Source organism: Benincasa hispida, chromosome 3 (assembly GCF_027475165.1).
Source record: "Benincasa hispida cultivar pf3 chromosome 3, pf3_genome.v1.1, whole genome shotgun sequence".
NCBI lineage: Eukaryota > Viridiplantae > Streptophyta > Magnoliopsida > Cucurbitales > Cucurbitaceae > Benincasa > Benincasa hispida.
In genome coordinates this window covers 50,653,959-50,673,050 of record NC_143480.1, presented here as the reverse complement: position 1 = coordinate 50,673,050, position 19,092 = coordinate 50,653,959, and the positions used below count along the sequence as shown (strand labels likewise).

General features: G+C 36.5%; 2 protein-coding genes across 5 annotated transcripts; both read left to right on the top strand.

The window, feature by feature from the left end:
- Positions 1–1,343: 1,343 nt before the first annotated feature.
- LOC120073318 (putative envelope ADP,ATP carrier protein, chloroplastic) lies at positions 1,344–11,119 on the top strand. The gene is made up of 10 exons (XM_039026088.2): positions 1,344–1,882; positions 2,376–2,432; positions 3,164–3,226; positions 3,344–3,400; positions 8,997–9,080; positions 9,289–9,357; positions 9,430–9,542; positions 9,626–9,795; positions 9,926–10,004; positions 10,653–11,119. The coding sequence occupies exons 1-10, from the start codon at positions 1,520–1,522 to the stop codon at positions 10,762–10,764; spliced, it is 1,167 nt and encodes a 388-aa protein (XP_038882016.1). The 5' UTR covers positions 1,344–1,519; the 3' UTR covers positions 10,765–11,119.
- Positions 11,120–13,238: 2,119 nt separating this feature from the next.
- Positions 13,239–18,776, top strand: LOC150037362 (protein root UVB sensitive 5-like). 4 transcript variants are annotated; one of them, XR_016528578.1, is made up of 15 exons: positions 13,239–13,526; positions 13,715–13,774; positions 14,101–14,255; positions 14,908–15,008; positions 15,143–15,201; positions 15,442–15,488; positions 15,564–15,642; positions 15,733–15,805; positions 15,961–16,050; positions 16,253–16,312; positions 16,414–16,527; positions 16,684–16,744; positions 17,863–17,955; positions 18,165–18,257; positions 18,339–18,776. XR_016528578.1 is itself a non-coding variant. In XM_090312185.1 (15 exons), the coding sequence occupies exons 1-15, from the start codon at positions 13,369–13,371 to the stop codon at positions 18,558–18,560; spliced, it is 1,485 nt and encodes a 494-aa protein (XP_090168311.1). In that variant the 5' UTR covers positions 13,240–13,368; the 3' UTR covers positions 18,561–18,776. The 4 variants fall into 4 exon arrangements, 2 of the variants coding, with proteins under 2 accessions (XP_090168311.1, XP_090168310.1); XR_016528577.1 differs by having other exon boundaries at positions 13,240–13,526; positions 17,857–17,955; XM_090312185.1 differs by having other exon boundaries at positions 13,240–13,526; positions 17,863–17,975.
- The last annotated feature ends 316 nt before the right edge of the window (positions 18,777–19,092 follow it).

Sequence of the window (19,092 nt, the reverse complement as noted above, 5' to 3'; positions counted from 1 at the left end):
AAACTATTCAACATCTCAAGCATCATTTTAAGATGTTGATCATAAGCCTACAAAGCAAGATTGCCAACAACATAGAAAAAAATATCAACGGAAAATCAATAAGCATAACCATAGTTTTTACAAATTTTCATTGCATATTTTTTTAAGGAATCGAATTCCTCAGCGGAAGCGCGTGTGTTTTCGAAATTTGTTTTGGAAAACAAGAAACAAACAGAGCAATACAGGATAAATATAAAACTCATGAGCATTTTGTTTATGGGAAGAAGAAGACTTACCCTTGATGATAATCTTTAATGCTTCCTTCTCCGTGTCACGAACACTTTGTACCACGAACATCTCCCTTGATCTCAACGTACAACCATGAACAAGGACACCACCACCTGGTCTTTCCATGCTATTCTCCGACAAGGAATGTGTTTGTGGGAACTTCTTTTGGAATACTTAGAGAAGAAGAGAACTACAAAGAAAACTTTTTTCCCTCTTTTTGTGTTTGTGTTGAAAGTTAAGAAGAGAGAATGAGTCAATGAGAGAAAGTTAGAATTACAAAACTATTATGTGTTCTTCCACCAATATCATGTTGACCAACCATTTAGAGAGAGAGGGTAGTTAATTAAATTAACTTCCCTTAACTAAACTTTATAACAAAATATAACAAAATATAATATCTATCAATGTTTAGACGGTGATAGACATTTGATAGTGACACGTTAATTAGTAAATAACTTTACACTTTTTAAATAAGTTAAAATATTTATTATCTATGATATTATAATCATTAACGTTTTGTTATTTGTTTTTTTTTTTTAGCAAATATCAATTTATACCCCTAAAATTTGGGAATTGTATCAATTAAAACCCTAAACCAAGAAGTGTACCAATTTAAACCTTAAACCTTGAGGGATCGTGTCAATTTAAACCATGAACTTTGAGATTTGTATCAATTTGAACCCAAAATTAATAATTATATCAATTTAAACTCGGAATTTTCATAAGTGTATCAATGTAAATATCGAACTTTCGTAAATATATTAATTTAAACCCTGAACATTCACAAGTATATCCAAAAAAACACAATGGAGGAGTTAAGTTGATACAATTAGGAAAATTCAGGGTTTAAATTGATACACTTATAAAAATTCAATATTTAAATTGATCCAATTATTAGTTTAGGATTTAAATTGATAGAATTCTCAAAATTCAGAGTTTAAAATTGATACAATTATTAGTTTAAAATTTAAATTGGTATAATATAGTTTAAAGGTATAAATTGTATTTCATCGATATTAAAACCTACGAAAAAGTAGAAATAAGGATGAAACGAAAATTTAATTGATAACGTAAATATCCGTCAACCTGTCGATATTTTCATCACCCAGATCGAGGAATTTGAATAAGATATTTTATTTTTCAATTCAATCAGTCCATAAAGAAACTGAAAACAAAATTCTCCTTCGTTGTCTCTCCCGCAACTTACCTTATCTTTTTCATGCTTCCTCTTCGGTAAACAGATTTCTCTCCAATGGCGAAACCCGCGAGAAATGAAGACAACGCCGCATTGGTATGGCGGAATATCCCAGCCCTCAGAGCCTCTCTGCAATCTCCTGCAGGTATCTCTGAAGGATTATGGAGCAATAACGCTCAACTCTGCCGTATTCCGGCCGCCGATTGCTGGCGCATTCGATGCAAATTTGCGTGCATTTCGGTTGTGGAAAAGAGAGACCAACACGAGTTCGTACCGTCTCCATCTCAGCTCCTGACGCATCCACTGGCCTTAATCGCGTTGGTGCCCAAAGACGCTGCGCTTTTTGCTGCCGGCGCTGTCGCCGGTGCTGCTGCGAAGACTGTGACGGCTCCTCTCGACCGTATTAAGCTTCTTATGCAGGTGTGTTGTGTTTCACGCGGTGAAGTGCTGTTTTTATGTTTTGATTGCGATTATATTCGTGTTCAAATTGGGGCTAATGACGTCGTTGTTTTCTGTTTTGTTTAATGCGTCTTTGTGCTCGTTCTTAAATATTAGGTAGTTTCATCTAGAATTTCGGCTAATTGTATGTCATTTACGCCTAGTATTTTAATTCCAAAGCTCGTTTGACCTGATTACTGAGTTTCATCTTGGACGTAGGGAACTGCTAGTTTTTGTTGTCTTACGGACTCGACCAGTTTGACACTAGTTGCTTTTGTTAAATTCATTCTTCTTGAGCTGAATTTTATTTTGTTGGAGTTACGTAGAGGCTAGAGGCAAATGTTTGAGGTCTTAAAATATTATTACGTGGGCTATTTATTCAGAGTGAGACAGAAATTATGAGGAATTTGAATTTAGGATCTCATAATTCTCATGCTTGATTAAATTGTCAATTGATAGTTTGATATACTTGCAGACTCATGGTGTACGAGTAGCGCATGAAGGCACTAAAAAAGCAATTGGTTTCATTGAGGTATGGCTATAGATGGTTGTTCTTTATAGCTTTGGAGGCAGAGTTTCTCACATGTAACTAGTCCTCTTGTGTTGCCCCAGAAGCTGTTGTAGACTTGTCGTGTTATAATGTGATGATACTTGTGGGATTGCTAAAAATTATGGCTTAAAACTTTCAAATAGAAAACCCTAATGTTGACTGGGAGCACCTCGAGCTAAAATGTGGTGAGCAGACAATGAACGTCAGGAATAATTTGGATCATTACATGGTTAGTTGGAAAATGAAGATTTCTTTTACTAATTTGCATGTTGAAACCGGCGATTTTTACCACCTGATATCATTTTTCACACCCACCATTTTTGAAGCACATTGATCCATTGTATTATACTTATCTCTTATGGCAAGCATGGAAGACCCTTCCAAATCCTAGTTAAAGTTGAAACGTTTGTTTTAGAGGATTGCAACATCTTAATCAGTGGGGTTGGAACATCTTTGGCCCAAATTTTGGAAATTTAAAGAGGGAGAACGGATAAAAGTGTGGTAGGGTGTTCAAGGTTGAGGATAGGGAAGAGGCACACTATTTCAAATTATAAAAATGATAGAAAATGACTGAGGGAATTTTGTTGTAAGTGCTAGTCTACAAAAGATGTTATTTGTAGTTCTGTGGTTCACTAGGTTTATCTGTTATCATCGATCATTGTGACTAAATCTTCATGTTTACATAGTTTTCCCTTGCTTGGGTTTAACCGCAGGCTATAACAACTATAGGTCAGAATGAAGGAGTTAAAGGCTACTGGAAAGGCAACCTTCCTCAGGTATTTGTCCTAAAATTACTTGCTGGTGCTCGGTGATGTAGAATTTGACTTTTTTCGGCTGTACTGATGAAGATTTTGAGTTATGATTTCGTTATAGTTCCTTTCTGAATATTCCAGGTCATACGGGTTATACCTTATAGTGCTGTCCAGCTTTTTGCTTATGAATTTTACAAGGTATGTCTCTCACTATAAGCAAGCTTGAAATGCTACATAAACACCTGTTAAAAGAGAAAAGAGAGAGAGGAGACACAAGGTTTACGTGGAAAACCTTAGAACAGGGAGAAAAAACCACGATAGAGAGTCTCCGTTTTATTAATTTTTACATAACGTGAGAGATACAAGATGATTCTTATTTATAGGCTCCAACAAACCTAAACACAAGAAAAGAAAAAAAAATTGGATAAAGGAAATGACTATAATACGCCCGGGACTATAATTATAAACAATCAACTAAATCCCTTATTTCCAACACTCCCCCTCAAGTTGGGGCGTAGATATCAATCAGAGCCAACTTGCTAACGCAAGAGTTTACCAGAGTAATCCTTTAGTGAGAACCTCTGCAACTTGTTGATTTGATGGAATATACGGAATACAGATACTGCCATTGTCCAATTTCTCTTTTATAAAGTGTCTATCAATCTCCACATGTTTCATTCGATCATGTTGTATTGGATTAATGGGTGATACTTATAGCAGCTTTATTATCACAATAGAGTTTCATAGGTAAGACACCATCTTGATGAAGATCAGATAGTATTTTCTTCAACTAGATTTTTTTACAAATTCCCAAACTCATAGCTATGTATTCAGCCTCTATACTACTTCTAGCAACTACACTTTGTTTCTTACTTCTCCAAGTAACCAGGTTATCCCATACAAAGGTACAATACCCTGAGGTAGACTTTTTGTCAGACACTGATCCTGCCCAGTCAGAGTCGGTATAGTCTTCAATGCATTTCCTGTCAATTTTTCTGAACATTAGATCTTTACCAGGAGTGCTTTCCAAATATCTCAGAATTCGATTCACAGTTTCCATATGTTCTTCATAAGGTACCTGCATAAACTGACTGACAACATTGACAACATAGAAATGTTTGGACTGGTATGTGATAAGTAAATTAACTTTCCCCCTAGACGTTGATACCTCTCTTTATCAACTGGAACTTTATTAACAAAATCTCCCAGTTTAGCATTAAATTCTATAGGAATGTCGGCAGGTTTACATCTAGTCATACCTGTTACCTTTTAACAAGTCAAGAATGTACTTTTGTTGTGAGACAGAGATTCCTTCTCTTGATCTGGCTACTTCCATTCCAAGGAAATATTTTAGATTCCCGAGGTCTTTGATTTCAAACTCGTCTGCCATCTTCATTTTCAGTTTGGTGATCTCATCAATATCATCTCCTGACAAGATAATATCATCCTCATACACGATCATGACAGCAATTTTCCCCGACACTGACCTTTTTGTGAACAATGTATAATCAGAGTGTCCTGAGTGAACCCCTGGGACTTAACAAAGGTAGTAAACCTTTCAAACCAAGCTCTCAAGGACTATTTTAGACCATACAAGGGTTTCCTAAGTTTACACACCTAATGATCAAACTGAGCTTCAAAACCTGGAGAAGGGCTCATATACACCTCTTCTTTTAACTCACGATTTAGAAAGACATTTTTCTCATCATGTTGGTGGAGAGGCTAATCTTTATTTATTGCAACAGAGAGAACCCGAATTGTGTTTAACTTCACTACAGGAGAGAGTTTCTGAATAGTCTACCCCATAAGTTTGAGTAAACCCTTGCTACAAGTCTAGCCTTGTACTTGTCTAAAGTACCATCAGATTTATACTTCAGAGTGAACACCCACTTGCACCCAACTATTTTACGTCCTTTTGGGAGAGTAACAAGATTCCACGTATTATTCTTTTCAAAAGCTCTCATTTCTTCCATAACGGCAGTCTTCCACTCTAGAATCCCCGTAGCCACATATATGTTTTTTTTGGTATTGTTGTCGTGTCAAGACTAGCAGTGAAAGCCCTGAACTTAGAAGACAAATTACTGTAAGATAGAAAGCTATACATAGGATACTTGGTGTAAGACCTGGTGCACTTTTTCAAGGCAATTGGCATGTCGAGAGAAGCATCATAATTCCCAGGTTTGTCTGACTTCTCATATGCTTTCCCACCTATAGTAGGATTCTGATCGCACGTTTCAAGATGAGATAGAATTTCACTATCTTGTGTTTCTACTGTAGTCTCATCACTGTTTGCCACCCTGTTATTTTTTGGAACTAACACATCAGTTTTGTCATTCTCAATTACATCCACAATATCATCCTCAACACATAAATCGTTATTATCAGGGACACACTCAGTAGTACCTTGAGATCTTGTGTTGGTTTAAATTCATGGACTGGAGTCGGCGGAACAGTAGGGGACATAATTTCCTTTATGAGATTCTTCCTGTAGTATGTTAGCCAAGGGACCTGTTTAGTAGGTAGAACAGTGTTATGGGAACTCAAGATGGGCTTAGGAAGATCAATAAGGATTGAGGATATTGACCAGTTAGTCTCTTCACCAGTACTCTCCCTTTGAAGATGACTAACAGGGAAGAATGGTTTATCCTCAAGGAATGTGACATCCATAGAGATAAAGTATGTCCAGGAAGAAGGATGGAAGCATTTATAATCTCGCTGGTGAAGAGGATATCCAAGGAAGACACATTTCTTAGCATGAAGGGTAAACTTAGTTTGGTTAGTGCCATGACTATGGACAAAGACAGAACACCCAAAAACCCAGAGAGAAACATCAGGAATGAGTAATGTGATCGGGTATGACTCCTTGAGGCATTCAAGAGGGGTTTGGAGTTGGAGAACACGAGAAGACATTCGATTAGTAAGATGAGCTGCAGTAAGAACTACATCTTCCCACAAATAAGATGGAGAAGAGGTAGATAGCATGAGAGATTGGACAACCTCGAGGAGGTGATGATTTTTCCTTTCGGCCACTCCATTCTGTTGAGGTGTATAAGCACATAAACTTTGGTGAACAATGCCTTTGGAAGACAGAAATTCACAAAGAGTATTATTGAGAAATTCACGACCATTATCACTTCGAAGATTAGCAATTTTAGCATTGAACTGTGTCTCAATAGTGGTGTAAAGTTGTTGAAATATCGACGAAACCTCTGACTTTTCAGTGAGAAGAAAGACCCACGTAAGACGGGTATGATCATCGATAAATGTCACAAACCAATGTTTTCCTGAAAAGGTGGTAACACTAGAGGGACCCCAAACATCACTATGAATAAGATTAAAGGGCTGTGAAGGTTTGTAAGGTTGAGAGGAAAAGGTGACCCTATGTTGTTTTGCATAAATGCACACATTACAAGAAAGAGAAGAGACATCAACTTTATGGAATAAATGAGGAAATAAAAGATGACCAAGGCGAAAATACCATAACATACAATATTTTTCTAAAGTTGAAAAATACGAAGATAACAAACTAGTCCTATAGCTGTTCCTAGAAGAAGCATCATCATCAAGGAAGTAGAGTCCCCTATTATGCCGGACAATGCCAATCGTTTTCCCTGAGCTCAAGTCTTGAAAGAAAACATTATCCGATGAGAAGACAACTTGGTAATTTAGATCTCGGGTTATCTTACTAATAGATAGCAAATTGTAAGATATTTTAGATACATGCAACACATTTGTAAAGTTAAGCCATGGAAGGGAGAAATATGACCCTTGCCTGCAATAAGAGCAAAAGACCCATCTGTAATTCTGATTGTTTCATTGCCAGCACAAGGAAGATATGATAGGAAGTTATCAGATGACCCAGTTAGATTATTTGTATCCCTTGAATCAAGTATCCATGGTTTATTGTCATTTATACTTAGGAGACTTAAGGGTTGTGATGTACCTGATTGAGCAATTGTCCTAAGAGAAGGGGCAACAGAGTCACTTTGACAATTCACTTGAGATTGTGACTGGGAAGCACTCGAAGATTCATTTACAAGTGCACGGCTGGGATTAGACTCGTCATTCGGAAGGCATCTTCTACCATTCAGTGGTCTACCATATAATTTTCAGCACTGTTCCTTCGTATACTAGGGTTTTTTGCAATGTTCACACACTGGAGTCTGTTTCCTGTTGTGCTAGTCACCATCATTACTAGATAATTTCGCACTAAAAGCAACAAAATCAGTAGATGACATAGTAGTGATGTTCATAGCACTGGATCTGTCTTCCTTAAGGCGAACTTCAGAGCACACTTTCGTGATAGAGGGTATACGTCTCTGTCCCAGTATACGACCTCGCACTGCATCGAATTTGGAGTTCAAACTAGCTAGGAAATCATATACCCTATCTACTTCCTCAATTTTGGAATATTGGACACCTCCCAAACGGGCAATCCCAAATAATTTTGCGACACAAGTCCATCTCCTGCCAGATTAGGGACAGTTTATTAAAGTACGAATTGACATCTATCGTCTCCTGTTTGCACTCGTGAACTTGTTTGCACAAAGTATAAAGACGAGATGCATTATGCCTTTTTGAATATAATTTTTGAACATCCCAGATATCTCGAGCGGTGGCAGCATTATTCCCTATCTGAGGCTCCATACTATTAATCAGTAGTGATCGTAGCAAGGAGTCTGCTTCTTTCCAAATGCGCTCTCGAGGATCCCCTGGTTTAGGCCTGGGTATCTCGCCAGTCAAATAACCGAACTTGTGACGCCCTTCAAGGGTCATTTAATATACTGAGACCAGGAGAAATAATTCTAACCGTTTAACTTTTCTCCTGCAATTAAGCCTGTGGAATTTCCCATAGAACCAGACAAATAATTTACAATAGTTAAAGCAGGGAAAGAGGTTACCGGATTCTCTGGATACATTGGTAAATCAGAAGGAATATTTGAATTCAATACACTTGAATTTAAGTTTGTGGTTGTGGAAGCACCTAGGGTTGCCCCAAGAGCGGCGATTTGTTGTTGAAAACTCGCCTGGAGATCAACTTACTATTGTTGAACCATTGTTGGAGAGAGACCCATAGACTTGTGATGTTCATAGTTCGGCGACGGTAGATGGAGGAGCCCAAGTGGCAACAAGTTGTTATAGGTGGCTGGCGGCACATCACTCCCGATTACGGACTTGCCTTGGTGATGCGTGGGAGATCCAGTAGCACTAGCTTCAGATTCCGGCGGTTAGATGAAGTGGTTGGCGGCGGTGGGAGCAGAGGTGACGGCGGCGGCACTAGGAGTGAAGCTGGCGGCACTGGGGTTCCCAATCGGCTGTTGTTGAGGATGTATTTGCAGCAATCAAAGATACCGGTCAACGGCAGTGGCAGCGGCAGTCAGAGGCTCCATTGGTGGTTGTGGCGGAATTGGTGTTGGTGCAACACTAAGATTATCTTGCACCGGTTGGTTTTCGTCGATGGCGGCTAAGGTTTCGTCACTTGGCTCTAATACAATGTTAAAAGAGAAAAGAGAGAGAGGAGACACGAGATTTACGTGGAAAACCCTAGAATAGGGAGAAAAAACCACGATAGAGAGTCTCCGTTTTATTAATTTTTAATAATGTGAGAGATACAAGAGGATTCTTATTTATAGGCCCCAACAAGCCTAAATACAAAAAAGGAAAGAAAAATAGGGTAAAGTAAATAACTATAATACTCCTGAGACTATAAACAATCAACTAAGTCCCTTATTTCCAACAACACCCAATATATTTCGTGTGATATTGCTACATTTTCTAATGTCTAAATTTACAGAAACTCTTAAGGGGGAAAGATGGTGAACTATCTGTGCTTGGAAGACTTGCGGCAGGTGCTTGTGCTGGCATGACATCTACTTTTGTGAGCAATTCCTCAAACTTGCTGTTTCTTTGCTCTTGTATTTTCTTGGGCTAGTAATATCCTTGGCATTAGTTAACGTCCACGTGTTTCCAGAAAATTATAATATTTATGTTCTGGTAGTACATTTATATATTTTCTCCATTTTTTTATCACGTTCTGTGTCACATCATTACAATTTCTCTAACTGGTGCTATTTGTTTCCTTGTAGATTACATACCCACTCGATGTCCTAAGATTACGGTTGGCAGTTGAACCAGGTTACCGAACTATGTCTCAGGTATGATTAACCAGTCTGTTCCAATTATAGGAGTAAAATTCCATATGAAGATGAAAACTGTATCATTTTCAGGTTGCCTTGAATATGCTAAAAGAGGAAGGCATTGCGTCCTTCTACTATGGTCTTGGGCCTTCCCTTATTGGCATAGCTCCTTATATTGCCGTAAACTTCTGCATTTTTGACTTGTGCGTGAATCGGAGCCTCCATATGCTTTAACATTTCCATGGAATTTAAGATTTGATATTAATAGGTTTTGTTTTCCATATAGATTGAAGAAGTCTTTGCCAGAGAAAGTTCAAAAGAGAACTGAAACATCTCTACTAACAGCCTTGATATCAGCTTCCTGTGCCACACTAACTTGTTATCCTTTGGACACTGTGAGGAGACAGATGCAGATGAGGGGCACACCTTACAAGACAGTTTTGGAAGCCATCTCAGGTAACACAATGAACATTCGTTAAAATGGCAGAATAAAACTGTATAAATGCTTTGGATAGGCAATGAGTTGTTAATATACATGACTAAAATTTTTGGGTATCAATTATCTTCGTTGACATCTCTGATGTAGGTATCATTGCACATGATGGAGTCGTTGGCTTGTACAGGGGTTTCGTTCCAAATGCTTTGAAGACCCTTCCAAACAGCAGGTTGGCTTTCGCTCCTATTGTATGCTTCCTATATGCTTCCATTGCTCCACATACAGATGTGTAATGTTAATATCCATTATGGTTTTTACTGCTTCCCTTGAATTTACACGCATCCTGCATCCTCAGAGAATTTTGCCAATAGATTTAGACATCTATTTTCTGCATGATTTTGATGTTTGAAAGTCCAGAGTAATTATTTGAGATTGTTTTTTATTTTGGAGGATAACAAATCCATATTTGAGGACTCAAACAGCCGAATGACATAATTTCTATTTAAGGATAATTGTGCCATCATGTATTGTCAACAATTTATTTGCTTCTTGCCAAATTCAGGCATGGATCTGGGTATCTTGTTTCTAAGCATGGTTGTAACCCATTTGAACTGGAACCGAGGTTTCAAGAAACTGATGACCATTTGATGATCAAATACTATTATGCTGTCCTCTCTTTTTCTCTTCATCTTTCTTTCTTTCTTCTGGAAGTTATGAAGCTTTATTATTGGCATGGCACATACAAGCTATGGAAGCTTTTTTTACCTCCCTTGATGGTTTCCAACGCTACAGCTGGTCGTTTGAATTCTTTAAGTGTGAAGCTTTCTACATTTACTGTGCCAGCTAGTAGTCCTTTACCTTATTTCTTATATTGCAGCATCAGGCTTACGGTTTACGACTTTGTGAAGCGTCTCATAGCTACCAGCGAAAAGGAGTTTCAGCAAATAGTTGAAGATAATCGTGAGAAGAAAAGCCAAACAAGTAACTGAACGATACTGAAGTAAACTCATTTGACTGTCTCTAATCATTGTTTACTGCATTCCAATTTTGAGATAGATGCGGCTGTAGGAGAAGCAAACATTTTCGGCGTATTCACTTGCCAAAGAAAATTAGCCTAGAAAATTTTGAGATGCTAGCATTTGTGTTCTTGAGCTGTGTTTTATACTTTTATTATTCTACACTTGTACTTGTTTAGGCAAGTTAGCTTCCCAAATTTTGCCTTCCAACAGATGGTTTAGTTTTGGATTTCTTCAATGATAGATCACTTCATGTTCTGTCAAACATTCACTCCTACATCTTATTAGGATGACAAATTGTGAAGCTGGAAACCAAGATTTTACCATATGCTGAAGTTCCAAATTTTAGGCTAATTGCCAGATATAGCCTAAAACAGAGGAGGTTTGTGCTGTTAAATTGCTTTTAGAATTGCATGGAATTATATTTCTTGCAATTGTTTCCTTTTTCTTTTTCAGAAGAGTGTTTAGTTTTTGTTTTACTATATGAAATAACTTGTTTAGGCTATTAAATTGGCTTCTTTGTTGATTGGTGGGCAAATTGAAGTAGCAGCCAAATGTTTATCCTTAATTTTTAGTGTGTTTACTTACTCCATTAACTTTATAGGTTAGTTTTATATCAAATATGTCTAAGAACTTTAAATTTTGTTTCTATATGTTTTGTGAGTGTGTCCTATAAATTTCTGACCTTCAAAATTGTAATAAATTGTTTGATGTAGTGGCAACTTTATATCTAATGCACAATTGGACTTTAAAATTTTAATTTTGTGTTTGGTATGTAAATGTTGAATATGAGATTTATTATGCGTGGAACTTTAGACACTTTTAAACTTCATGAATTAATTATAAAAGTTTTTAAAATTTTAAACTTCAAAATGTTGTATTTTTATATTTAGTTGTAATTTTTTAGTTTAGGGGAAACTCATTTCAAATGATCGAGCGGTGTATTATCTGGCGATGTAGATTAATTTTCGAAAATTTTAAATTTCAAATACTTACAAGGAAGTGACCTTTCTTATATTAGGTTTTGTTTAATGAGTTGGATGGAAAAATTCTTTAAAGATTCTCCTACAAATAGAGATGGCAAAATTTCTCGCCGGATTGGATTTTCATGGGTTTCTAATCCGATTGGGGCGGAGAATCGTCGGTTTGATCGGAGATGGGTTCAAGCTGGAAATTTAAATTGGGCTCCTAGTTGGGGATGGGGTGGAGATCTCCGCCTTGAACCCAATCCCCATCCCCGTCTCCGTCTCGATTTTATCATAATAATAATTATATATTACTGACAGTAATTCAGGTATGTTTTAGTTTTTTTTTTAATTTTAAAAATCTAATATAATAAATTTAATTTTTTATTAATTTATAATTTAAAAAATATGTAATATTTAATTTAAATAACTATATGTAACAATAATACTAATTTTCTATATAAAATTTACATTTTTAATAGAAATATTAAATTTAGTTACTTTTAAATAATAAAATAAAAAGTGGAGATTTTTTCTTACGGGAACCTGAATCCCCGAACGGGGATTCCCTAACCTCGGTCCTAACTCCCCAAAACGGTGAATGGGGAGTGTATCTCCGTCCTGCCTCGATCCCATCACCATCCCTATTTACAAAGTTGTTTCTTTTCCCTTTTTGTTCTCTTCCTCGTATTCTCCGTCTATTTTTCCTTTCTTTCTTTGTTACTTTCTCCTTTTCTTCTCTCCTTTTCTCCATCTCTTCTCATTTTATTAGCTTGCCCAAATCAACTTTGATTGTTTGGAGTCACGTACCTCTCCCAAATCGATGAAAACTACCATGTCGATGATCGGTTTGATCCCAAAACTGATAAATACCTCTACGTTTTAGTATTTATCAAAATTTTAGCATTACATTTCATTCATTAGAATCAAATATAGTTGTAAATTCTTATTTGAGAGTTTTCATTATGTTGAAACTTTGCAAATATGGACGAAAATGGTTATTTTTTAAAATTACAATAACCAAAATGCACGTTTTAAAAGTACAAGGAATCAAATGAACAAGAACCACAAGTATGGACATCAATCTAAATAATTTGAATATATATGATCTAAATGAATCGAAGTCAACAAATATATATATGGAAATAGTATTTAAATCTATCGATTAAAATTGATTGAATTGCCAAAATAAACTTAACTCAATGGTAGTTGATATGACTTTTCTCTTTAGAGGTTGAAAGTTTGATTATCAATCCCGCAGCTGTTGGAAAAAAAAAACAGTTGCAAGAACAACCATCAAGCTCATAAGCTCATAGTACTAGAGCACAATGCAATTGGGCCGAAAATTGAGAGCCCATCTTATCACTTGGGCTACCTTGCAATGGGCTTTTAGACCTATAAGGCCGTCAAATCACCAACTGGGCCACATGAAACGGGCCGGAGAATTAGGATAGAGAGCTTCTCTTGTTTGCCACGCGGCAATTGACCAACCAGACAACCCCCCACCCACAGACTCACTCTGCATCTGTGCATTCCTCCGTTTGTAGCTGACAGAGTCGGAACAAAGGAGCTCTAACACGTTGTTTAGCTTCAGCAAACGCTTTCACTCCGCATGTCTGGCGCTGTGCAACTCTCATTGCCTTCTTGTGCGTTTGAATCTTCAAGTTTGATCCACAGTGGAAGACTGCGAAATCGTAGTCAGATTTTCTGCAACCAAACCGACCTTCCTCATGGAGAAGACGATGAAAAGAACGGTGTTCATTGCAGAAGGTACGAGATCTTTCTTTCTCTACATTCTTCCGTTTTGTTATCTTGAAAACTGAAATTCGATAATTATGTATTTGATATATCGTTGTTTCCTGAAGTTTTTTCGAGTTTTTTATTTTTTTTATTTTTAGCGGTAGTATATTGTTCCTGATCTGATTGTATTGTTCTTCTTTTTTTGTTTCTTGTTGCAGAGAACACAGCCAACGGCGAGTAATTTTGGTCGAAAAGTACGGAAATAGCGCTGTGAAGAAGTCGGTGATGTTTGCCTTAGAATTCATTTTTTACGTCTCTGTTCCTCTATTCTTTAGTGGATAGGATGTATTCTGGTTCGTATTGCTATGATTTTGCTAATATCACTCTCTTGAAGCGATTTATGTGTTAGATGCATTGTGCCGTAGACTTGCTGAGGATAGATAGAGGTTCAAATTAATTTTAGGATAAAGCTGATGGTTGAGATTATTAAACATCCTGTAAACGTAGTCAGTATAGTTTATGACTTCGAGAACTGGTGCACCTTTTTCTTCTTCCGAGAGCTTCGATAAGAGTTTCATTTTGGTAGATTTGATTCCATGAACAGGTATTTTTTAGATGATAACCTACGGTTGCAATCTTTTCTTGATGAACAAACATCTCCGACATTCAATGGCTTCCAAGAATCTTGTTTTTCAGAAACAAAATTATCCTGGCTTCCAGATCTCATAAAAGATTTTATTTTACCCACGGGATTTCCAGGTACCTACAATTTGGGGGCTCTTTTCCTTTCTCACTTTTCCTGTAAATGATTAGTTCATTGAACTTTTTTGGTATTTGACGTTTTCCAAGCTAAAATATTTGGTTCTTTTTTTTATCATCCAATTTGATGTATTCCATTTGTCTAATTAGGCCATTTCTTTCCAGACCATTTTTTTTATCACATGCAGTACTCTGTACTAATAAGGATAAAAAGTTTCCCTACACTTTTAGGTTTACGTTTTCCCTCTTTTGATTCCCTCCAGTTATAGAAATCGCTCCATAATGCACAAAAGAGTATAAAATATATAAAGGACGAGAAATTCTCTCTTTTGAATCCAAGCAACCAAATTAGATTTAAAGAAGCTTTTTGATTATAATAAGGATAAATGTTCCATCACTTGCATTGGTCTAGATATCCCCTTAAAATCCCTTCATCTCTATACAAATTTCTCAAACCAAGGCTGCAATGATATTGTCCCACGAGATTTTAGTCTTCCTAATAATATCATGTGGCCAATAAGCAATTGAGATAGGCAAATATCACTGACCACTTGACTATGAACATATGGTTAACAAAAGTAATGTCTCAATTTTTTCTCTGACAGTACCTTGGTATACCTGCTCTCTTACATTTTTATTATTTTCATGGCAGAATCAGTTTCAGATGATTATTTGCAGTACATGATATGGCAGTTCCCCACTAATGTCACTGGATGGATCTGTCACACGTTGGTCACATCCAGTCTCCTCAAGGTAGATGATTAAGAAAATAAGAACTCAAATTCTTCATATAATTGATAAATGTTGCTAAAAATACGTTTTCATACTATCATAAGATGGTTCTCTAAGAAAAATGAAAAAAAAAGGTCATTAACGATTGTTTGCAGGCAGTTGGTATAGGCTCCTTCTCAGGAACTTCTGCAGCCGCTTCCGCTGCTGCCATCAGGTTTCTAAGTTTTCCCATAACATTTTTGTGGGCATCCTCCATGACTGGTTTATCTTGTAATACATTCATATGCATGCATAAAGAGGCCTAGTAATGATGGACATTTTTCAGTCTTTTGGTGTTCATTGTACCCTATGCAGTCATTGGTTTATTGTTAGAAACTGTTCAAACTATTGTATGCCAATATAGTCTTGTACTCTTGTTATAGACTTTAATGTAGGTTATTTATTGACTAAGCAGATGGGTCTCCAAGGATGGCATTGGAGCAGTTGGACGCTTATTCATTGGTCTGGAATCATAAAGAGATCTAAAATATGGAAGGTTATATTGAATTTTTCAGTGAGTGTTGCCATCCTTTCCAGGTGGACGGTTTGGTAATCTTTTTGATGATGATCCGAAACAATGGCGAATGTATGCAGACTTCATTGGCAGTGCGGGAAGGTTCCATTTTCCTAGCACTCTATTTGACAACAAAATTGTTGATTTCTATTAAAATTGCAAAACCTTAAATTGTAATTGTCTATTGTGCAGCATATTTGATCTTGCTACTCCATTGTATCCTAGCTATTTTCTACCATTGGCTTCTCTTGGAAATCTTACCAAGGTATTTTAAACTGCTAGTTGTGTATCTTTTTCTTTTCTTTATTTTATTTTTTATTTTTTATTTTTTTTAATTATGTAGAAAAATTTTAAAAATATTCAACTATGTTGTTGATAATTATGCATTCATCATTAGTCTCTTAAACTGAAACTATGTAGGCTGTTGCGAGAGGACTGAAAGATCCTTCATTTCGAGTTATTCAAAACCATTTTGCGGTCTCAGGAAATTTGGGAGAGATAGCAGCAAAGGTATATGCTAATCCTTTCTAATGTCTTTATCATGCAAAATGCTTATTCAGTACTATGTTATGCATGAACCAAATATTTTTGCTAACGAAATAATTTGGATGCACGGGTATTCATATTTTATCATCCATACAAGATGCACAAGGAGGTTTGTAAGTTATTTTCAGATATTTTTCTCATAAGTTATGCGATTCAATTCAATCAGGAAGAAGTTTGGGAAGTAGTTGCCCAGCTGCTTGGTCTTGCCATAGGCGTCCTAATCTTGGTACATCCTTTATAGATCACATTGTTCAGAATGTAATCTCATTCAGCCAACCAACGACTTCATGATTTGCTGAAGTAATTGGATTTCTTGTTGTCAACTAGGATACACCAGGACTTGTAAATTCATATTCAGTGTTATCAACGACGTGGTTAAGCATGCGGCTTCTGCATCTTTGGTTGCGGTACCAATCTCTTGCGGTCTTGCATTTTAACACTGTAAGAGCATGACAAACACTCGTATTATATTGTGTGCACACAGAGGTGCTCTTGTTAAGCTTCGCTTCTGGCTTGAGAAGTATGTGGGAATGGAAATATGCTGGTTTTATAGGTTTAGGTGTCTCTCTGTACTAAGTCATTTTATCTTTCTTACAGATAAATATGAAACGTGCTCGTATCCTAGCAAGGGCTCACATTTTGCACAACAAGGTACCAGGTAATTGATATTTACCGTCAGTGTTGTTACGATAATTTTAGGACAAGACTAATTGCCAAATGACATGATTTGCATATATTAACAAGATAAGAATGGCATCCCTTTTTTATAATCATGTTCTATAATCGCTTATCCTATTTGTGGATGAAGTGCCACTGAAGTTGTATTCAATTTTTGTTGATTTTTATAAATATATAATTGTTATTATTTAGTTTGAGGCAAGGGAAGCATATAGTTGCATAACTTTTTTAATATGGTTTTTTTTATAAGAAACAATTTCATTGATGGAATGAAATTATCCAAAAAGATTTCCTATTAAAGGGATTGCAAAAATGTTCCTTCAATTAGATACAATGGAGGTTAAGTTTGGAATGCTTAAAAGGTTGTATATGTTTACACTAGTAGAAAGCATTAAATAATGCCAGCTCCAAAACTTCTTGAGGAGTTAATTTTGCCTTGAAATTTCTGGAGTCATTAGACATTTAGTCCATATGTTAACAACAGCACAGGGGGAAATGGATGCTACACAGCAGCCGGCAGGGAAAGAGGAGAAGAGAAAAGGGAGGAGGGGAAAAAGAAGAATAAGAAATGGAGGAAAGGAAAAAGAATGGACTGAGGCGACAATCGTGGATGGAGAAGGAGAAGGTTGGGAAGAGGGGAGGATGAAGGGAGAAAGAGGAGAAAAAAGAGAGTTTTTTTTTATATAGGTGGCATCTCTTGATTTCTATAAGAGGCGTCATCAATAATAGGTGGCATCTCTTTGATGAAATGCAACTCGTACTGAATTTCATCTCTCTCAGAGACGCAAACTAATAAAGATATTAAAGAAAAAAAAAAAAGGAAAAATGAAGCTGTGTGTGAAATTTATAGTTTGGAGGGTTGATTCTATAGTTGTCATATTTTGCTTTTTTCTTTTAGTTCTAGTCCATTGTTGATATTTTATTTTCAAATGCTTTCTATCACTTCCCGTTGGATACTTCTAGCTTCTCTTTATCCTTGTTTCATATTATCCGCAACATTGCTAAAACAACCCCCACAACTATTTTCCTCCACCGGCAAGTGATTTCATTGCACACCACAAGAATAATCGACACGTTAGTAACTTTCTTCAGGAACAGTTGACTGCAACAACGAAGAAAACATATTAGTGTGGGAAAGATTTACAAGGCCTTCAATCGTCTTTGGTGTATCATTGGAGGAGATGATGGATGGTGAGAGATCTTCTTCCACGGTATTCCTCAACTCCCACTCCCCTCCCATATCGGATAGCTTTGCAGAGTATTTGTGTCCAACTTTTCTTTTGTAGAATCTATAACAGAGATGGAAAGCAATGTGGAATGTTGCTCGAGGTCTTAAAGGGAGATGCGGATTCCATAATTTGTCGAAAATAACATTAATTTGCACTGTTTTCCTTGCTTAGGTGATGAAACTTTTGAAATTATATGCCAATGAGAAATTCATCCTCATGCTGGATGCGCAAGACAAAGACTTAAAGGTTGTCGTCTCCTTCAAGGTATATGAATCATCTCTCATGGAAAAATTTGGGGATTGTTGCTATCCTTTCAGGTGGTTACATCTAAAAACTTCTTTACAGGTGGGTGCTTCTAGCATGGCAGTTTTACGTAGTATTTGGCAGACTTACTGGCTTGATAAACACTGGGATTCCTCGGAGAGCGTCGTTGATCAGCTTGCACGGAGCCTATCGGAGATGGAAGATAAGTTCGATGATTTTGTGCAACTGCTGGAGGGAGCTGGTTGGGATACACATCAATTGAGTTTAAAAGTACCAAACAATGTCCAAATTGATGTTTCTTAATCCTGTTTTGAACTTTTACTCCGAAAATTGAGACCACACCCTTTGCCCCTAAAAAGTTTGGTCTGGCCTGTAGTTTATCCTTTGGTTAGAAGGAACTAGGTTTGGCAAAGGTATACGACCATGACCCTGCAAAATGAAACCTCTCCAGGCAAAGTCTTCTATATACATATACGTGTATAGGTCCCTAAACGATAAATTTAATAGTGTGTTTAATTACTCTTGGAACTTTCACTAGTCTTAAATAGGTCTTCAAAACTTGAAAGAATACGTAAAATCTCCATGAACTTTTAACTTTTGTCTTATCGAGTGTCCCCATTGACCTTTAAAATTCAGATGTACTTGTGTCTAATATGAATTTTACAAATCAATTAAAGTCAAAATGTTATTGCTCTAGTAGACATTTTTTAGAGCGACTTACGAGAAATCGTACACTATTTCAAAGTTTAAAAGTAACTATTAAATCATTTTTTAGAACTAATTAACAAGAAATGTCTAATAAATCAATTTTATCTTTAGCAGGTATATATATGGT